This window comes from Leopardus geoffroyi, chromosome X, assembly GCF_018350155.1.
Source record: "Leopardus geoffroyi isolate Oge1 chromosome X, O.geoffroyi_Oge1_pat1.0, whole genome shotgun sequence".
NCBI classification, from domain to species: domain Eukaryota; kingdom Metazoa; phylum Chordata; class Mammalia; order Carnivora; family Felidae; genus Leopardus; species Leopardus geoffroyi.
In genome coordinates, this window is record NC_059343.1 from 34,118,715 (window position 1) to 34,138,221 (window position 19,507).

Genomic DNA, 19,507 nt, shown 5'->3' on the forward strand with positions numbered 1-19,507 from the left:
ACATCACCCTGATGATGGTGAGGTCTGTCTTCCACTACACCACACCGTGTCCTTTATTAGGAAAGATACCACAGGGCCCCGGCTGGAGGGTCTTTTGTTACTATTCAAAAGCCAGTTGAGAGCCGTAGCCTGTAGTGCATCTCTGTGATCCTTAGAAAGAAAGATAGGGTAACATTTTTTCCATTTCATTGATAACCTACAAATTGACCTCACTCCCTGCCTCCCCACCCCACCTCCTGCCCCCATCCTGCTTTACGTTTTCTTGGCCACCTCAAATACCTGGAAAAGGTGCTTAATTCCTCCGACCTGGCTTTCTCCGTGGAGAAAAAGTGAGTGAAAACTGAAATTTGTCTACTAAGTCTTATTAGATAGTCCCATTCAATGCCCACACGAACCACTGAGATAAGTTCTTGGGTCTGAGGCTCAGATACCCCACCTGTAAGAGGCAGGAGATGGGGACGACATGAAGATACTAATAGCAGATACTCATAAGTGTTAGCCACCCCCCAGCTCCCTCCCCTGGGAGGCTTAACTACTGCCACATTGTAGTTCTATGGAATCCTGTTGTCTAGAATAAATATATTCTAAATCCCTGTAGATCTTTTGGTGTCTTGAACCCTATGCTTTAATAGCACAGAAGGATGACTCTTGGCTCTTTCCTGGCAGTCTGAGAAACCTACCTTGTACAAATAATGGGCAGAGAGCAGGGGGGAGGTGAGAACAGTTAAACAGGATGTTTATTGTTTTGTGTGAGGGATGGAATTTATTTTGGTTTTGTTAGCAGGATGTTGAGATAGCTGCAGGTTCACATGGCTAAACAGCATTGACTGAGCCCCTACTCCATAGGAATTCTTGACCTTTTTTTTTTTTAAAAATTTTTTTTTTCAACGTTTATTTTATTTTTGGGACAGAGAGAGACAGAGCATGAACGGGGGAGGGGCAGAGAGAGAGGGAGACACAGAATCGGAAACAGGCTCCAGGCTCTGAGCCATCAGCCCAGAGCCCGACGCGGGGCTCGAACTCACGGACCGCGAGATCGTGACCTGGCTGAAGTCGGACGCTTAACCGACTGCGCCACCCAGGCGCCCCGACCTTTTTTAAGAACAAGAGGAAGTGAGATGGTTATTCTGGTTGGCCGCTACTGATACACCCCTTCCCAGAACCTGCCTGGGACGAGCTGTCTACTCCTCATATCAAACATCTGCCACTGACAGCTGTTTCCCACTGGCGACTGTGTTGATTTCAACATGCTGAGAGGGCAAGCAAATGACCTATTCTGTTTCTGGATGTTTCCTAGGACACTTAGCAGGTCTCTGTAGATTTATCTCACACCTGGACCACCAGGCTTTCATTTTCGGAAATTAAAAGGGATTGTTGTGGGAGGGTAAGATCACGGTGTAGTGGGGACCATGGCGTGGGATACAAACACGGCCTGTCTTCTAATACCACAGCAGTCCTTGTGGTCTGCAGGTCTGTGCTGAGATCTGGAGGATGGGCCTGTGGGTCCACGTGGTGAGTAACGGAGATGAGTCTAGAGATGGAAAGCATTTATTTCCGCCTTGCCCTTACACTGTGGAGACAACAACAAAAAAAGCGAAATCAGTTCCATCCTTCTCATTTTAAGTAACCCTCCCTCTGACAGGCTTCATTAATTTGCTTTCTTCTGTGGAGTGAAAAACCATGTGAGAACTTTTCTTCTAGAAGAGTACTCTTCAAGCTTTAAAGGGCATGTGAAACATCTGGAGATATTGGTCACATTCATTAAAATTCATTAAAAATGAATAACCTGGGGATTTGGCAGATTCTGGAGTCTGGAGTGAGACCTCAGATTCTGCATTTCTAGCAAACTCTCAGGTGATGATTGCTGTTGCTGCCCCTGGAAGAGCCCTACTTTGAGAAGCAAGGTTTGGAGAGAACGATTTTGTCACAGTTGCCCTAATGGCGGGAACCTCATTTTTCTGGTTTCACTTGCTGATGTGGCGTGGGCTTATCAAAAATGTGATTGATTGTGGAATCTCCTACAACAGAATAGAAATCATGCATTAGCAAAATGCAGAATCCAAGTTCATAGGAAAAATATCTATGCCAAAATATATTGCAGAGTAAGAAACTCACCCACCTGGTTTGTATGGTTGGGTTTGTGTTTTCATATTTTCAGCTGACCTAACACTGGTGTTGGGCTGAACTTCATTCCTCCACCCGACCGTCAGTGGCCTGGAGAAGATACGGTCATGACGGCCACCTCAGCAAAGCTCTTAGTTGCTACCATTTGGCAAAGTGTTCAAATATCCATCTCTCTTCTTTTCTCGCCTTGAATTCTTCCTAACCCAACCTGTTCTCCCTTCCACCACCTTTTGAAAAGTAGTTTGGTTTTATACTTTCACTAGTAAAAATGATATCAGCAAGCAATCTTCTACAATAGAGAATCAATTTGCAGAACTCCTCATAAGCAGTCATATATCTCCTTTCCCACCCGCCCCCAGCCTTCAAATTTGCGTCAGCTAACCAAGAAGTGTAGTTTTCCCATTGCATCAAAAACGTGTCAAGGGCACCGGGGTGGCTCAGTCAGTTAAGAGTACGACTTCAGCTCAGGTCATGATCTTACGGTTCGTAGGTTCGAGCCCCACGTCGGGCTCTGTGCTGTCAACACAGCTCTTGTCCCCCTCTCTCTTCCCCTCGCTGGCTGGCTGTCTCTCTCTCTAAAAAATAAATACACATAAAAAAAGGAAACATGTTAAAGCACTGCTGCTACGTTAATGTACTTCTCTGCAGACAGACTAAGGCTACATAAAATATCGCTCATTAGAAGGTACAGCATTGGTAGAATTTTCGTAAGTTACGAGAAATATTACAGTGTTAAATTTTGAGTTTAAATATGGGAGACGTGTTTTTTTGTGTGTTCTTCAGATATTATTACAATTTAGTGTATCTTTCTTGATAAGCAAGAATCCTTTTTGCCCCCTTTTGAAATCAATGTCTTGATTTTTGCAGACTTTAGACATTTAAGTAGAAGCCCTCTCTCAGAAAACTGGAAAAAGACCATGTCTTCTGAGTCTGTTATGTCAGTTCAGAAATCTAGGTTGATGTGGTCCAATTTCAAATCAATATACACACATGCATGCATGCACACGGGCACACGCACACACAGAGTTCAACCTGTTGGGTACTTAACAGGAAGAGTCCACTTTTGCCTTTGCATTATGGGCGATACACAAACTGTGGTGCTTGCTACCTAGACTAGGTTGATAAAATGTAATCCTGAAAAACAACAGTGAAAAAACTTGTTCAGCAACATTGTTGAACTCCAACCAGATCGTTTATTTTAAAGAAAGGTGATTCACATTATCAGTATCAAACTACCATTGAAATTGGTAAAACTTGTGTTGGTTTGAATCACGTTTGAAGATTTCATAGTACGTTATGGGGAAATTCACTTCATTTTATGGATAAAGTCAACTGACTCCAGAAATGGGAAGTGACTTGTCCAAGGTCACATAGTAAATTTGTGGAAAAGAGGACTTTCAGACATAGGTTTTTCCCTGTTTTAAAAAAAAATAAAATAATGATCTCCTTAGGAGGAACCCCAAAAACACCATAAAGGTGGCAGGCATTCAAACACCTTCTCTAACCAGATGATTTCACTTTATTTTTCTGAGATGTTGCCATTTGTTGTCAAAATGCTAGTAACTATGTTTGTGATGCTGAGTCTTTCTGTGCAAGGATGTGGAATGCCTTTGTATCCTTCGAGTCTGCTTCCCTACCTCTACAGCATTTGCCTCATAGATCTTACAGATTTCCTGTTATATTTCATCCTACTATGGAAACATTTCTGGCTGAAAGTATATATCTGGGACTGGCTTTAAAATAATCCAGCCAGGGGAGGAGAGGTGAGGAGCTCTAAATGAAACAAGATTGGCCACATGTTAATTGCGAGGTTAGAGAAGGAGTTACTTCGGGGTTCACTGTACTACTCTCTGTGCCTTTCTGTATGTTTGGAATTTTTCTGATTTTTTTTTAAGTTTGAAAAGAATGCTAATGAGAGTTCCTAGGGTGAGTTGCAGTTGTACTTGCTGACTGCGGGGTCAGAATGTTTGCTGGGAGTGTCGCAAGTTAACACAGCCCAGTCTGGCCTGGGTAAAACACATCTCTGAGGCCACCGCTCGCTCTCTCTCTCTCTCTCTGTCTCTCTCTCTGTCTCTCTCTCTGTCTCTCTGTTTGCAGGGTTGTTACGATCTGGTGACCAGTTTCATGGAGACAAACATGGGGATCATCGCTGGAGTGGCTTTTGGAATCGCGTTCTCCCAGGTAGCCTGCGTCATTGTGCGGTCAGGCCTGTCCTTCCCCAGCCTCCTGCCCTGGCCTCCCTCCCTGGTCTCCGGATTCCCCTCCTGCCTCCCTGTTCCTTGGGGAAGGCTGATAGATGGGGTCAGAGCTCCTTGCTCATTAGTCCTCAGGTCATCTGTTTATTGATTTTCCTTTTTCAACTTAAATGAAGTTTTGCCATCAAGGGAATATCGGTTACAGTTCAACTAATGACTAGCTCCAGAAAACAACTTGCTTCTTCTGTAGGTCAAATGGAGGTTAACTGAACAAAGTGCTGGCTTAATTGGAGCATAAACAACTCCAAGCATCAAATGGCTGATCTGGATTTGGGGGAGGCTTTTTTTTTCCTGGTTGACCTGTCCCGGTTTTGTTCTTAGTTCCTGTCGATTATGCACGAGACGTCTCCTTTTCCAGAAAGTCTACATTTAGCAAACTTCATCTTTGTGATCATTGTTTTACTCCTAAGGACTATTGGTTCTTAGAGGAAACTGAATTTTTGTATATTAAATTTTATATCCCTATATCCCCACCCAGTGTCTATAAAATAGTAGGGGAACTAATTCTGCACACGAAGTGAACAACACATACTCAAGGATGGAACAAGATTAAACTAAATCTAAAAATCTAAATCTAAAAAATTTGGCTCTCCTCCACAGGCCTCTGATCTCGCAGCCAATGATACATTGTTGCTATGATATTGCTATGGGTAGAAGGATTGGCATGTATACTCAACAACCAAATGAAAACTTTATGTATGTTTAACTCGGAATTTTTTCAGACCAACAGATCGTTTTTCTAACAAAGCCTAATTAATGTTCTCTCTCTCAGTCCTGTCTCCACCACTCTAATTTCCGCTGCCCGAATTCCATATTGGCTCTCTCAGACTATGCTTCCCTCTTCCCGACGCCCCCATACCTCCTTCCTTCCTGCCTCATAATGCAAATGTACTTTTTTTAGCCAAGTTTGTCCTTGAGACTTTTTTTTTAATTTATTTATTTTGAGAGAGATGGCAAGAGTGGGGAAGGGGCAGAGAGAGAGACAGAGAATCCCAAGCGGGCTCCGTGCTGTCAGCACAGAGCTCCACACTGGGCTCGAACTTACAAACTGTGAGATCATGACCTGAGCCAAAATCAAGAGACGCTCAACCAACTGAAGCATCCAGGCACCCCCATCCTTAAAACTTTTTATTTTTTATTTTATTTTATTTTTTAACCTTTATTTATTTTTGAGGCAGAGAGAGACAGAGCATGAACAGGGGAGGGGCAGAGAGAGAGGGAGACGTAGAATCTGAAACAGGCTCCAGGCTCTGAGCAGTCAGCACAGAGCCCGACGCGGGGCTCGAACTCACGGACCGCGAGATCGTGACCTGAGCCGAAGTCAGACGCTTAACTGACCGAGCCACCCAGGCACCCCCTTAAAACTTTTTAATTGAAACATGGCACATATAGAAAAATGCATTAATTATAGATGTGCAACTTAATAAATTAGCACAAAATGAACACACCTTTATGTTACACCTGTGTAACCTTCACTTAGATCAAAGACTAGAACATTGCCCTAGTAGTTTTTGCAAAGAGAGGGTTTAGGCTCAGGTGTGTCGAAAAGCTTTTCTTCCTCAGTGGTTACAAAATCCCGTGTGACATTTTATGTCACAAGAGCGTGTGGAATCATCCAACAGGAGTGTGTGCTCCTTCCAGCAGTTTTAAAATTCTTTTACCACACTTCGTTTTTTGTAGCTCAGGAAATGAATTAAACCCTCAACACACCAACACACAGACACAGAATGATACCACAAACAGTGCCAATGCGTCTCCAAAGACGTTTCGCAGAAAGTTGCCGCCCCGCCCTTTCTTCCGATTGCTATCATACTTGAGTGGTAACACTTCGGTGACATATCTGTAATGGCCAGGGGACATTGTAGAGGCTCCAGGACGTCATGTCCGATATAGATGTGCAAGGTGCACTTGAGGGCTTGTACGTCCAGTTTACCACATGTATATGTGGTGTCAGGTTAACGCCTCCGACAGGCTAGGCTTGTGCTTGGTGACTGAGGACAGCTGTCCCATCGGAAGAAGGGATATAGGTCTCCCCTAATGGCTATCCTAGAACCGTAAAGGAACATGATGTCAATACTCTCCATGGGGAGAAGAGAGCATCACAGAGCCTGGAATCTCATGAGTAAAACCTATCATCCAAGAATATTACTGCGTAGCCATGAGGGGGCACAGGGGATTCTCCTATTTTCATTAGTGAGGTGAACCAAGTCATGAAGGATCTGATTAAGACCTCGCTTCTACTTCTCTCTCATGCTTCCCTGTGGAGGGGTGTGTGGGGATTTATGCTTTAGACCAATTGCCTGATGAGCATTAAGCTGTCTGCACTAACCTTGAAGAAATCCCCAACGTGGGGATGGTCGAGTTTGTTCTGTGGCCCTCTAGGGCAGTGAGAGAGGGGCCAAAGCCCCTCAAGGAACCCCCAAACAAACTCTCTGCAGGGATTCTAGGTCTCATCGAGGTCCCACATAGTGGTTGGGGTGAGAAAACAAAACACAAAGCCCGGTGGCCTTGCATAGCTAATACCATCCACCTACGTGACCAGACAGGTGCAGTGGTACAAGACTTGGGACCTGCCATGCTCAACTTGGGGCAGGGAGAAGAAGAGCCATCGCTGGCTTTTACTAGCCTGATGTGCTAGCAGCTGCAGTTTTTAATGGTGCCAGCAGCCTCGGGGCTCCTGGAAGCTGGAGTTGGCTTCCAGGTACCAGTAGATCCATCCATGGCCTCTCTGGAACAGTGGTGGCCACTTACTAGATGCCTATTCAGGTAGGACCAGCAATACTGACTCTAGTCAACAACCCAGAATGGAAGCTTTAGCCACAAGCGTTCAAAATTTTGAAGATCAACGCCAGAGTAAAACTCAGCAAATGTTGGCTTGTTTAGATGAATCAGTCATGTCAGCCTATGTCTTGGCCCTCCTATACTAATGGAAGTTCTACTGAGTAGAGGCCAAAGTATGTAGGAAAGAACAGAGCACGCTCTCATGTGCTTGCCGGCTCTCTCTTTCTCTCTCTCTGTCTTCCCCTTTCCTCACCTGCCCTCTACCTGCTCCTTGCCCTTTTCCTCACCTGCTCTTGCGACATCCATCATTCTCATCTGTCGGGAAAAACTGGCCTTGCCCATCTGTTGTGTCAGAAATTAAAGGTGGTATAAAGTACAAGGAAAACTAAGCCAAGTCTAGCCTTTTAATACACTGTGCAAACTTGGTCCTGTTAGCCATGTTAGCTAACTTAAAGCCCTTGAGTTCTGTTTGTGGACAGCAGGAATTGGGCAGGCATTTGAGGCTTCTCTCCACAAACTTCCATTGCCTGAGCCCTCTCAAGGGAAAGCCCGCTTGTCTGGACTGGACGGGCAGGTCCCACTGCCCTAGAAATTTGTAGCAGGAGGTTGGAGTGTTTTGAGAGGGTATCTCCTCCCTGCATCTTTGAAAGCTTCTCTTTTACTCAAGAGAGCTTGGAGAGACACACACTCAAGCAGAATGTATGTGCATATTTGTGCATGAGAGAGGAGAGAGACTAGGAGGGAGAGATAGAGCGAGAGAGAAACGGAGGGAACAAAACTGGGAATATCACCTCCCCTGCTCCTAACATGGCCTGGAAGCCAAAGGTGAGGCTGTCTGGGTCTGGACACTTCATTTGTGACGCCCCTTCCCACCTTGGTTGGCTTTCTGCTGTGTGTTGCAGGGGAGAAGTGGTAACGCTTCTGCATCCAATGTAAATAGACACAGGGCTTCACTAGGCTGGATTAATTCTCCACATCACAAGACATTACAGTCCTGAGCGGGGTCGGTAGAGGCGTTTTCCAGAAGGGGGGAGATTTGAATGGCTTGCTTGAGATTAGGCTGCTCTTCTAGATCCAGGATTATAATTCTGACTTCTCTAGCTGGCCTGCTATGTCAGATCTTCGGGCCAAAGATCCCTCTTGTGTGGCACCTAAGGGAAACTCATTGTGTGCTTTGAGTCTGTGGGATTGAAAGCAGGAAGGTACTCATCACAAAATACAGATCCTCCTCCTACCCATCCATGCTCTGACCCTCACCCCTGCAGAGCCTCCCCCAGGGCCCATAGGCTGCTGGGATGATTCATTATGAACCAGGATTTCTTTTCTGGGACCTGTTGCCCTCTCCCATGTAGAGGGCAGGACAAAGCTGTTGACAGCCTGGATGACACATGGCCAAAGAAAGTTAATGGAGCTATTTACTTACTCCTCTTTCAGGCCTGATATGGTCCCAGATAGCATTTGTACAGTTTTATGTCAAACCAGATTCCTTGGCACTTTCCCAAAGACTTGGAAGTTCTATTTAGTTTCCCACTGAAGTCATTAGCGTAAAATCTCCACAGGCATTATAAAGATCTAAGTTTTTGATCTATTGCTTGTCACTTTCTTATTAAGAAACTTTCTTATTAAGAAAGTTGCCTTGGGCACCTGGGTGGCTCAATTGCTTCAGTGTCCGACTTCGGCTCAGGCCACGATCTCACAGTTCATGGGTTTGGGCCCAGCATCAAGCTCTGTGCTGACAGCTCGGACCCTGGAGCCTGCTTCGGATTTTGTGTCTCCCTCTGTCTCTGCCCCTCCCCTGCTCACACTCTGTCTCTCCCTCTCTCTCAAAAATAAACATTTAAAAAAAAGTTGCCTTTACAACTTTGCCATCCTCCCTCCGCCCCTCAGCTATCAGGTCTTGGGCCACATTTGGTTCCCATGCTGATGGCAGGGAGGACGCCCTTGGCCTATCTCCTCTTACATCGCTTGCCTTTGCTGACATGGGCAACCCACCCCCCAGCCCCTCTCTCCCACCTCTAGGAATGTGCCCTGTTGCTGTGATTTGCAGAGCCCCAGTGATGCAATCCACATCCCTAGAGCTTTGTGGCACCGAGGCCACTCAGCCATCTATGTGAGAGCGCCTTGAGAAAGCCTGGAGTCACCCTTTTGTTAAGTAGAGGGCCTTTTTTCTCTCTCCCCCCCCTCCCTAGTTTCTCAGTTCTTGAAGCAGCAGAACCTCCCAGAGGTTTTCATGACCCAAAAGAAAGTAGAATATAGTACCGACAAGGCAGAGAGTGGGAAAAATAAAAGGTTACCTCCAAAAATTAGAGACTAAAACTCCATAGGCTGTATGATATTAGGCATTTCACCAGCCACAAGAATGGCAAGTGGTGGTTCTGGGGTCTCCGTCCTGAGGGGTTTCCAGCATAAGAGACCAGGTCTTCTTTTCTTCCTCCGTCTGGGGTTTAAAGCAGGAGTCTGTCCAAATGCCTACGTACTGCATCCCTAATACATATGAGGAGGGTGGTCCTCAAAGGCAGCCCGGAACCCCACAGAACATACCTCTGCTCTTTGAGGTGCTTTTTACATATATCTAACCTGAGAAAAAGTATCATCTAAATAAGGACGGACTTCTCCGTCTAGTGGCAAGCAAGCATTTGTCCTCCCCCTGAGTCTTCCATGACTTTGGCTGAACAGGCTTTCTGTTATGTACCCCCCAAATCATTTGGTAATAGCTGCTATTAAGTATAGGATGCTTCCCCCCAAACCCTGACTTTCCCTTAATTGGTACTTACGGAGGTGAGAGATCAAAGTTTCTTGCAAATATGATTAAAAATGCAGTAGCAAATTTAAAATCAGTAACTCCAGGGGTGCCTGGGTGGCTCAGTCAGTTAAGCGTCTGACTTTGGCTCAGGTCATGATCTCACAGTTCTTGAGTTCAAGCCCCATACTGGGCTCTGTGCTGACAGCTCAGGGCCTGGAGCCTGATTCGGATTCTGTGTCTCCCTCTCTCTCTGCCTCTTCTCTGCTTGTGTGCTCTCTCTCTCTCTCTCTCTGTCTGTCTGTCTCTGTCTCTCATAAATAATAAATGAATTAACTTAAAAATAATAATTTTTAGAATCTGTCTTTTTCCATGGGCAAACAGGAAGGTGTGTTTGTGCCCCAGAAATATACACTAAAGTAAGTTTAAAAGCAAGTAGCTTTTATTTGTGCCAATATTTTTAAAAGTTACTGTTTCTGTGAGAAGGTATGTCCAGTGCTTAAGAATGATGCCGTTCCCGTTCTGGAAAAAAAAAAAAAAAAAAGTGGAGGCACATGCTCTATTTCCTTGAAATCAGAGATTTTGGATACAAGCAATACTTAAACACTCTAAAGAGATTTCGGGCTGTATGGCTCATGAATTGCCACAGAGGCCAGGAGCGTCGGAAAGTACTGAATTCTAGCAGCGTTGCAAACCATGAAGCATAATGGTAACTATCGTGTTTCAAGCACACATGAGCTCAACGAGAAAACACGAAACTGATAAGCTTCACAAAGAAAGAAGAGTTTAGGAACTCGAAATCAAATGAGGAGATGCCCACTGAAAGCCCTCTCTCTCTGAAGTTTGCAAAATGAAGCAGAAAAGAACCCCCAGTAATGTGAGACGGAGGAGGTATTCTGGAAAGGACAGGGTCTAGGCTGAGCTGTAGGGGTGGGGGACAAGGAAAGGGGCTGTCCTCCTCCAGGAGAACAGGTGGAGCTCAATGTGAGTTACCAGTGTGGTTTGGGGGAAGATTCTTTCTCCTCCCCTGAGCCCGTTGTTTTATCTGGAATGTTGGGATGGTAACATTGTACAGGGGGGTGGGAAGGGTTAGAGAGCTGGATATACTCGAATATGCTATTCCTCTAATGCTCACATGTTTTTTTGGCGGAAATCTGGGTTTTAAACATTCCCACTATGTTCTGGTATGGCAGTGGTCCTGGAAAATGGCAGTTCTAATGAAAAGGGACGAGCTACGAGGTTCAAAGTCCTTACAATCATTGGTGGGGGGGTGTTTAATGTGTCACTTGCCATAGAATTCTCGAGGTTACAGCCATGGTTCCTTTGGTGGTTTGGTGCCATGTGCACAGGACTGTGTATCTTGTGGCACAAAATGAGGTTGGCCAGAGCGTTGGTAGGAGGGAGGGCGAGCACAGTAAGGTGGTGGTTTTTCCTTACCTGACAGAGGCTATAGTTTTTATATTTCACAGCATGGTTTTACTTTTGAAAAGGAAGATAAGAATCTAAGATTTCAGCAAGAGAGGTAGCCAGATGGACGGGAACCTGAACGGGTGGGTGGAAAGCCAACAGAACAGAGGTCAACACTGGGACCTGGTGTGGGCTGCACGTGTTCCGCCTGTAAGATAAGGGCAACTACCTGGACTGCGCTGAGTGCTTCTCTCACCCAGAAGCCTTGTTTAAACACAAACTCTTTATCTTTTAAGTTTATTGATTCAGAGAGGGAGGGGTAGAGAGCGAATCCCAAGCAGGCTCCTCACTGACAGCACGGAATTCGATGCGGGGCTCAAACCCACAAACCGGGAGACCATGACCTGAGCCGAAACCAAGAGTCGGAGACACTTAACCAACTGAGCCAGCCAGGGGCCCCTTAAACACCACTTCTGGGCCCCACGCCTCAGAGTGTGGTCCCACAAGTCTGAGGTGAGGCCCTGAGAATTTGCATTTCTAACAAAGTTCCACGGCATGCTGATGCTGCTGTCCTGGGGCCACACTTGGAGTGACACTGTGCCAGATTATCTGTAAAGGTCATTCCCACCTTTGATCCAGTAAAAAAAAAAAAAAAGGCCATTTGCTTAAGGAGAAGGGACTCCATGTGGCCAAGAGAAGCTGCAGGCCTCTTATCTCGAGTGCACAGTCAGGTTCCTGTCCAAAGAATGCTGATCCTCCAGAGTCAGGAATGAGAATTTTGGTTTCCAATAAGCAGAACAGATGTGCTTGAGGATGTTTTGATGGCGTCACGGCAGCTTTTATCAGATCCACCTGTGCTACTGAAGTCAAAGTCTTGTGAGGAGGTGGGGATATCCTGCTCTCTGTTGTTCCAGAGCCCCTAAAACCTAGGAGTTGGGCCTTCAGTGTGGATGGGCTCGTTTAGGCCTAAAATATCTACATGGTTAGAGACAAAGAGAAAACCCTGATTTCCCCTTCCCCTCCCTAACACCTCCCTCTCACGAGCCATGACTTTCTTACTGGCAAACTCACCTGGTCAAGAAGAGTGTCTCCTTGTCTCAAGGAAAGAACTGTGCTCACGTCAGCCAGGTATGGCTGAGGGGGCATACCACGTTGAGATCTCTTCCCAGTGCATGTGTTTACAGCTTTGAATTAAATGTTGGCCTTTTTGTTAAGACCTCACGGATTCTGTGGTCCTTCAGTGTTTTCACTACTCTCCTAACACGGGAACAAATTTAAATAGTGCTTATGTGTCAAAAGTTGCTTTCAAGCGGCCAGAGCAAGCTGCAGTGGGACCTTATGGCCAGTTCTAGAGCCTCCAGCTGTCCTGCCTGAGCAGCGAGACTCCCGAAGTCTTCGACCCCACTGTTGAGATCACCTCTGATCTTTTTCTCTAGTGCCCTTTTCCTCACTCACATGCAAAAACCCTCAGTTGTCAAAAATTACATCCAGGGGTGGAGCCCATGGGTGGCTCAGTTAAGCGTCTGACTCTTGCTTTCGGCTCAGGTCATGATCTCACAGGTTCGTGAGTTCGAGCCCCAAGTGGGACTCTGTGCCGACAGTGTGGAGCCTGCTTGGGATTCTCTCTCTCTCTCTCTCTCTCTCTCTCTCTCCTTCCCTCCCTCCCTCCCTCTCTGCCCCGCCCCCACTCATGCGCACACACGCCTGTTCGCACGTGCTCTCTCTCTCTCTCTCGCAAAATAAACCAACATTTAAAAAACATTACATCTAGAGGGTCATAGGCGTGTGTCGTTCAGTGACTTGAGACTCTGGTCTTCGTTTCTCGTTCTGGCACCAGCTGATCGGCATGCTGCTGGCCTGCTGTCTGTCCCGGTTCATCACGGCCAACCAGTATGAGATGGTGTAAGGAGAAGGTGAGTGGATGTGGGGAGCGTTCAGTTTCGGGGTTCTCCCTTTGGGGCACATACTACCCTTCAAAGGGGCAAGGGTACCGCCTGGCCACTTAACTACTTGCTCGCTGGGGCACCTGTGCATGTGATGAAACCTCGTTTCCGTGGTGCTGGGGAGGAGATGTGGTCACTGCTCTTGTGCAAAATGTAGTGCCCTTTTCAGCCTGTCACCTTCTTTTCAGTCCTTATTAATGGTGAGTCACTCACATATTTTCATTTCTCTCATAGTCTTTCAAGAACGATGGCCTAAGAGACCTGTTTTAAAAAGGAACCACGGCAATCTTTGAAAGACTTGCAAAGGATGTCAGAGCACAGTGCATAACACACCTGTCCCGCGCTCCCTAACCCCCCACCCAGCGTGCACCTGACCCGCCCACACAGTCTCTGCTCCGCCTTCCAGCCCGCATCATGTGTAGCGTTCCGTTTTGTGAAGCCCCGTGTGCCAGAGTGTAGCCAGGTTCCCTGCATCCGGTCCTAGCGGACCCCACCTGAGGCCCCGTGCGCACCAGATCCTCCATCTGTACTTGGTCCGACTGCAGCTCATTGTAGGTGACTGGTCATCCCACCATCACTGGCCCGGCCGGGCCCTGCATGTAGTGTGGAAGGCTCCTGCTAGCCCTTCATCCTGATCGATAAACGCCATACCCCTTGATGTAGATAAGCAGCTAGCTAGCTGTTCTGGCTTAACCTCCTTTGGTTTGGTTTTCCCTTTACTAAGGCTCTTACTACCTTCTTCAGGCTGCCTAGGATATGTAAAGAGATACATCAGTAATTGTCCATGCAGAGAAAAAAAGCATGCGTCACGCACGAAGGGAACTGCTGAGCGTTAGGTGGCCTCCTCCTTGCTCATTATTGTTACATGCCTGGGTATGTGTAGACAGTTTAGTGCACCTATGCCTCTCGGTTGAAACCTGTATAATCCTGTTACCAAGCCGTATTGTTACTTCCTGTGAAGGAAATATTACTTCTGTTTCTCCCCAATTAATTGCTATTGTGTTATTTTACTTCTGTATTTTTTCTTTGCATTGACATTACAGACATTGAGGACCTCATCGAATCAATTTAAAAATGAGTGTGAAGGGGGAACAAAGTCAAAATATTTTTAGAAGACCTTCAGAAACAATGCCTCTGTCTAGCATGCCAACAAGAATGCATTGATATTGTGAAACATTTGTGATACATGTATTAATAAATAGAATCACTACAGCTTGCCTTGTTTTGTTCTTTGGTTGTTGTGTAAGTTTCTAAACACGTATTTCTATTTCATCTTGTTCCACGGGGGATTGGAGGAGGACCACCTTCCACGCTGACACACGGCTCCACGCATGCTCTCACCCTACCGAAACAGCCTCGGGCAGTGTCAAAGCTGAAGGGTTAGGTTTTTTTTATGGACACTTCAGGAACTTAAAACATTTATCATGAACAGGATGTATTACTGTTGGCCACAAAAAATAGATGCTTCGCATTATTTCAGGCTAGAGGCAGAAAGATTTCAGCGGTTTTCAAAAGTCTGAATGTCATTAAAACAAACCAACAAAAAAAGGAAATGAGCATCAATTCTCTCCTTTGTTGTTTCTAATGAGCGTGTATTTTTCCCTTACTTTTTTCTCCTCTGGATTGAAGGAAGATAGTCTAGAGAAGAAATGACATCATACCATGCCGTCATCCCCATGCCCTGCTTTATACTAAAGTATGGAATCCTTATATTTGGTTAAAAGAACGTTTTAGCAATAGGTACAGCATATGTTATCTGCGATCTGTATTTTCCTCCTGATGAGTCCCCTTAGGGGGAAAAAAAAAACTAGTAAAAGTATATATTGATCCCAAAAAAGTAGAGCTAAAAAGCCCCCTCTTCTCTGTAGAACAACCTGTAATGAGGACAGAGATGGCATTCTAACCATATGCATTTATTAGCCTGAACATACATCGGTGCTTACAAAGGGCACTGTCCCACACCTTCAGATAGTTCATCTTCAAAAGATCAACATTTTTAGGGTCGCCTGGGTGGCTCAATCGGTTAAGCGTCAGACTTCAGCTCAGGTCATCATCTCATGGTTTGTGGGTTCGAGCCCTGCATTGGGCTCTGTGCTGACAGCTCAGAGCCTGGAGCCTGCTTGGGATTCTTTGTCTCCCTCTCTCTCTTCCCCTCCCCTGCTCACACCCTGTCTTTCTCTCTCTCTCTCAAAAATAAATAAACATTGGGGCGCCTGGGTGGCTCAGTCGGTTGAGCATCTGACTAAAGCTCAGGTCATGATCTCGCAGTTTGTGGGTTTGAGCCCCGCGTCAGGCTCTGTGCTGACAGCTCAGAGCCTGTGGAGCCTGCTTTGGATTCTATGTCTCCCTCTCTCTCTGCCCCTCCCCCACTCACACTGTCTCTCTCTCTCTCTCTCTCTCTCTCTCTCTCTCTTCCAAAAATAAATAAAAGTTAAAAAAAAATTTTTAAAGGTCAACATTTTGAGAGAATTAAGATCTTTCTGAGAGTTTCTTTGGGTTTTTCTCTAACTTTTTGTGTTGTATCTTAGCTCATTAATATGTGCTAAAAAAAAAAAGTGCTGCTTTAGTTGCTTCAGTTTTGGTTTGCAATTTTGGTTGTATTTTATTCTAGACATTTTGCAGTTTTCTTTAGGATTTATGCACTGAATCATACAGGAATTGTTTTGTTTTCTAAGTTTCCAAATGGGTAGAGTTTGAGGCTGCATTTTTGTTCAAAACAACTCGGTTTGTGAGATAAAGATTCTCTGTTATTTGCTGAGGCTTGCTTTGTGCCCTGGTATGTGGTTCCAGTTTGTTCTGTGTGTGCTTGAAAGGGATGTATATTTTCTGATTATAGGGTGCAGAGTTTGAGTAAGGTTGTAAATATACTCAAGTAGTAAATTTTAGGACTGTTCAAATTATCTGCGTTCTTAGGAATATTTTGTCCATTTGACCTATTGGGTTCTGAGGACGATGCCCTAAAATCCCCCACCGTGACTGTGGATTTTGTCGATTTTTGCTTCATGTATTTTTAAGCTATATTGTTAGGGACATGCAAGTTCATGATTATGTCTCATTGATGAATTATTTCCTTCGTCATTATCAACTGACCCTCTTTATCCCTAATTATGATTTTTTTTCTTTTAAAGTTCATTTTGGCTGACGATTACAAATGTTAAGATTACTTTTCTTTTGATGAATATTTGCAAGGCTATTGCTCCAGACCCCTCTACTTCCAGCCCTTTCTGTGTCATATTTCAGATGCATCTCTTAAACAGCATGTAGCTGCATATTTTCTTCTTTGGCTCAATATGAGAAAGTCTCAACCAAAAAGCTTAATCCAGTTATGGATTGTGATTATGGATATACAGGATTTGGTTTTATCTTTAGCACATTTGTTTCCTGTCTACATTTCTTTCTTGTTTCTCTTCCCTGCCTCTTTTTTTTTTTTTTTTTTTGGAAACTATACATTATATTTATTCTTTTAGTGGTTAATCTTAATTTCTTAATGTGTGTACTTGAAATATAAAGCTTTTTTAAATTTTTTAAATGTTTATTGATATTTGAGAGAGAAGGAGACAGAGCACAAGTGGGGGAGGGGCAGAGAGATGGAGACAGAATCCAAAGCAGGCTCTGAGCATCTAGCTGTGAGCTGTCAGTGCAGAGCCCAACACAGGGCTCGAACTCACAAGCAGTGAGATCATGACCTGAGCCGAAGTCCAATGCTTAACTGACTGATCCACCCAGGTGCCCCGAAATACAAAATTAATCAGAATCTCTATCTTCTTCCAAAATAACACAAAGACCTTGGAGTGTGTTAATTCTAGGCACTTCTCGCTTAAATTCCATGCTTCTGTTGCCTGACATTGTGTTTCTACTGTCTCCCAAAATGAATCATGACCATCACTGTTTTTAGGGTTTATTTAGATTTACCTACCTGCATACCAGTTTTTTGTTCTGTTTTGTTTCTTTAACCACTGTTCCTTGCATCTCATCCTTTGGGGTTCAATTTTGGGTTTGTTTTTTTTTTTTTTTTTTGAAGTACATGTTTGTTAGCTTATCAAGGAGTTTATTTATATGTGCTAAATTATCTCAATCTTTGAAAAATCGGCATGTCATTTGTACTCTTTTTTTTTTTAATTTTTTTTTTCAACGTTTATTTATTTTTGGGACAGAGAGAGACAGAGCATGAACGGGGGAGGGGCAGAGAGAGAGGGAGACACAGAATCGGAAACAGGCTCCAGGCTCTGAGCCATCAGCCCAGAGCCTGACGCGGGGCTCGAACTCACGGACCGCGAGATCATGACCTGGCTGAAGTCAGACGCTTAACCGACTGCGCCACCCAGGCGCCCCTCATTTGTACTCTTAAATGATAGTTTAACTGGGGCTAAAATTCTAATTTGGTAGTTGAAAGTATTCCTGGCCTTTCACTGTTATTAATAATAAGTCTAATTGTTCATTTTCAGGTCATTTATCATTTCTCCCTAGTTGCCATTAAGACTTTTTTGGGGTGCCTGGGTAACTCAGCTGAGTGTCTGACTTCAGCTCAGGTTATGATCCTGTGGTTCGTGAGTTTGAGCTCCGCATCGGGCTCACTGCTTTCAGCGCAGAGCACGCTTCAGATCCTCTGTCCCCCTCTCTCTCTCTCAAAAAAGAAGACTCTTTTTTTCCCCAGCTTTATTGAGATATAATTGACATATAACATTGTGTAAGCTCAAGATGTACAGTGTGATACATGTATACATTGTGAAATGTTCACCACAATAAGGTTGGTTAACACATCCTTCACATAATTCCCAATTTTGTTATTGTCTTGGTGAGAACATTTAAGATCTACTTGCATAGAAACTTTTTTTAAATTTTTTTTTAACATTTATTCATTCTTGAGAGACAGAGAGACAGAGCACGAGTAGGGAAGGGGCAGAGAGAGAGGGAAACACAGAATCCGAAGCAGGCTCCAGGCTCTGAGCTGTCAGCACAGAGCCCGACGCGGGCCTCGAACTCACAAACCATGAGATCATGACCTGAGCGGAAGTCAAACGCTTAACCGACTGAGCCACCCAGGTGCCCCGAAACTTTGAAGTATACAGTACAGTATTGTTACCTCTATTCACCACGCTGTACATTACATCCTCGGAACTTACAAAAATGAAAATTTGTGCTCTTTGACCAACATGTCCCCGTTTCCTCCACCCCCCAGGACTAGGTCTTGTTCTTTTAATAGGTGTTGGAAAAGATAATTGCATGCTGACCTCCCTTGGATAGCTGAATCATGGTTAATACTGGATAGCCCGGGACATCATTGCATGTAACACCCTGGGAGAAAATAAGCATCTTAATACAACAGTGATGCTAGCCTCGTACTCTTGGGTTGAGTGTTTTAATACTTTTAATTAATTGCCAACTTTTCTCTTTCTAAATCTTAATGAAAAAAAAAGGGGCCCCAAATCATTGTACAACTCTCTCTTTGCCTTTGATGATCCTCTTCCATATATAATGGACTTTCTATCTTCTATGCCTCTTAGAGCCTTTCATTTTTTTTCCCCCGTGTCTTTATTTCTTGGAGAGCATCCTGGATAACTTCCTCAGTTATGTCTTCCAGTTCTCTTCTCAATTTTGTCTCATTATTTGTCATTTTCATTTTCTTTTTTAAAACTTTCTGTTCTTTTTCTTTGATGGCCTCTTCTGCCGACTTCTCATCTTGTCTCTAATACTCATCTATCATTATCCTTTCTTTCAGATATTCTAGTATCTAAAGTTTGCGGGTGCTAATCCTCTTGTATGTTATGTTTGCTGACTATTACTCATAGTAGATTGTTTTCTTGTGTTTTGAGTTTGTGTAAGTAAGCTTCTCTTCAGTGAGGATTTTTGAAAATACCTTCTTATTTTGGACTAATTTTCGATTTAGGCAGGAGTTGCAATGACAATACAGAGATTTCCTGCCAGTCCTCCTAATGTCAACACCTTACATTATTCTCGCATATTTAAAAACCAACACGGGTACTGGTACATTGCTATTAACTGAACTCCAGACTTCATACAGATTTCACCAATTTTGCTTCTAGTGCCCTTTTTTTTTGTGTTCAGGGACCCAATCCAGGATACCACATTACATTTAGAGAGTGGATTGGTTTTTCTGTGGTAATACCATGCCATCTGGGTTATAGAATTGTCCCTGCAGAGAGATTTTGCATTTGTTTAGCCAGGCACCCAGAAGTTTTGTTGATCCAGAACCAGATTTTATAGTTGCTTCTCAGCTTGTGGAATCCTATACAACA

At 44.5% G+C, this 19,507-nt stretch overlaps 1 protein-coding gene across 2 annotated transcripts in view; it reads left to right on the plus strand.

The window, feature by feature from the left end:
• TSPAN7 (tetraspanin 7) overlaps positions 1–14,462 on the plus strand; it is a 125,536-nt gene extending 111,074 nt beyond the window's left edge. Inside the window, exons 6-8 of one of the 2 annotated variants that reach the window (XM_045472873.1) lie at positions 4,222–4,305; positions 13,145–13,220; positions 13,485–14,462. In XM_045472873.1, the coding sequence (XP_045328829.1) occupies positions 4,222–4,305; positions 13,145–13,213 (153 nt within the window). In that variant the 3' untranslated portion in view covers positions 13,214–13,220; positions 13,485–14,462. The remainder of the gene's footprint in view (positions 1–4,221; positions 4,306–13,144; positions 13,221–13,484) is intronic. The other variant, XM_045472874.1, reaches the window with a different exon arrangement.
• Positions 14,463–19,507: the final 5,045 nt, after the last annotated feature.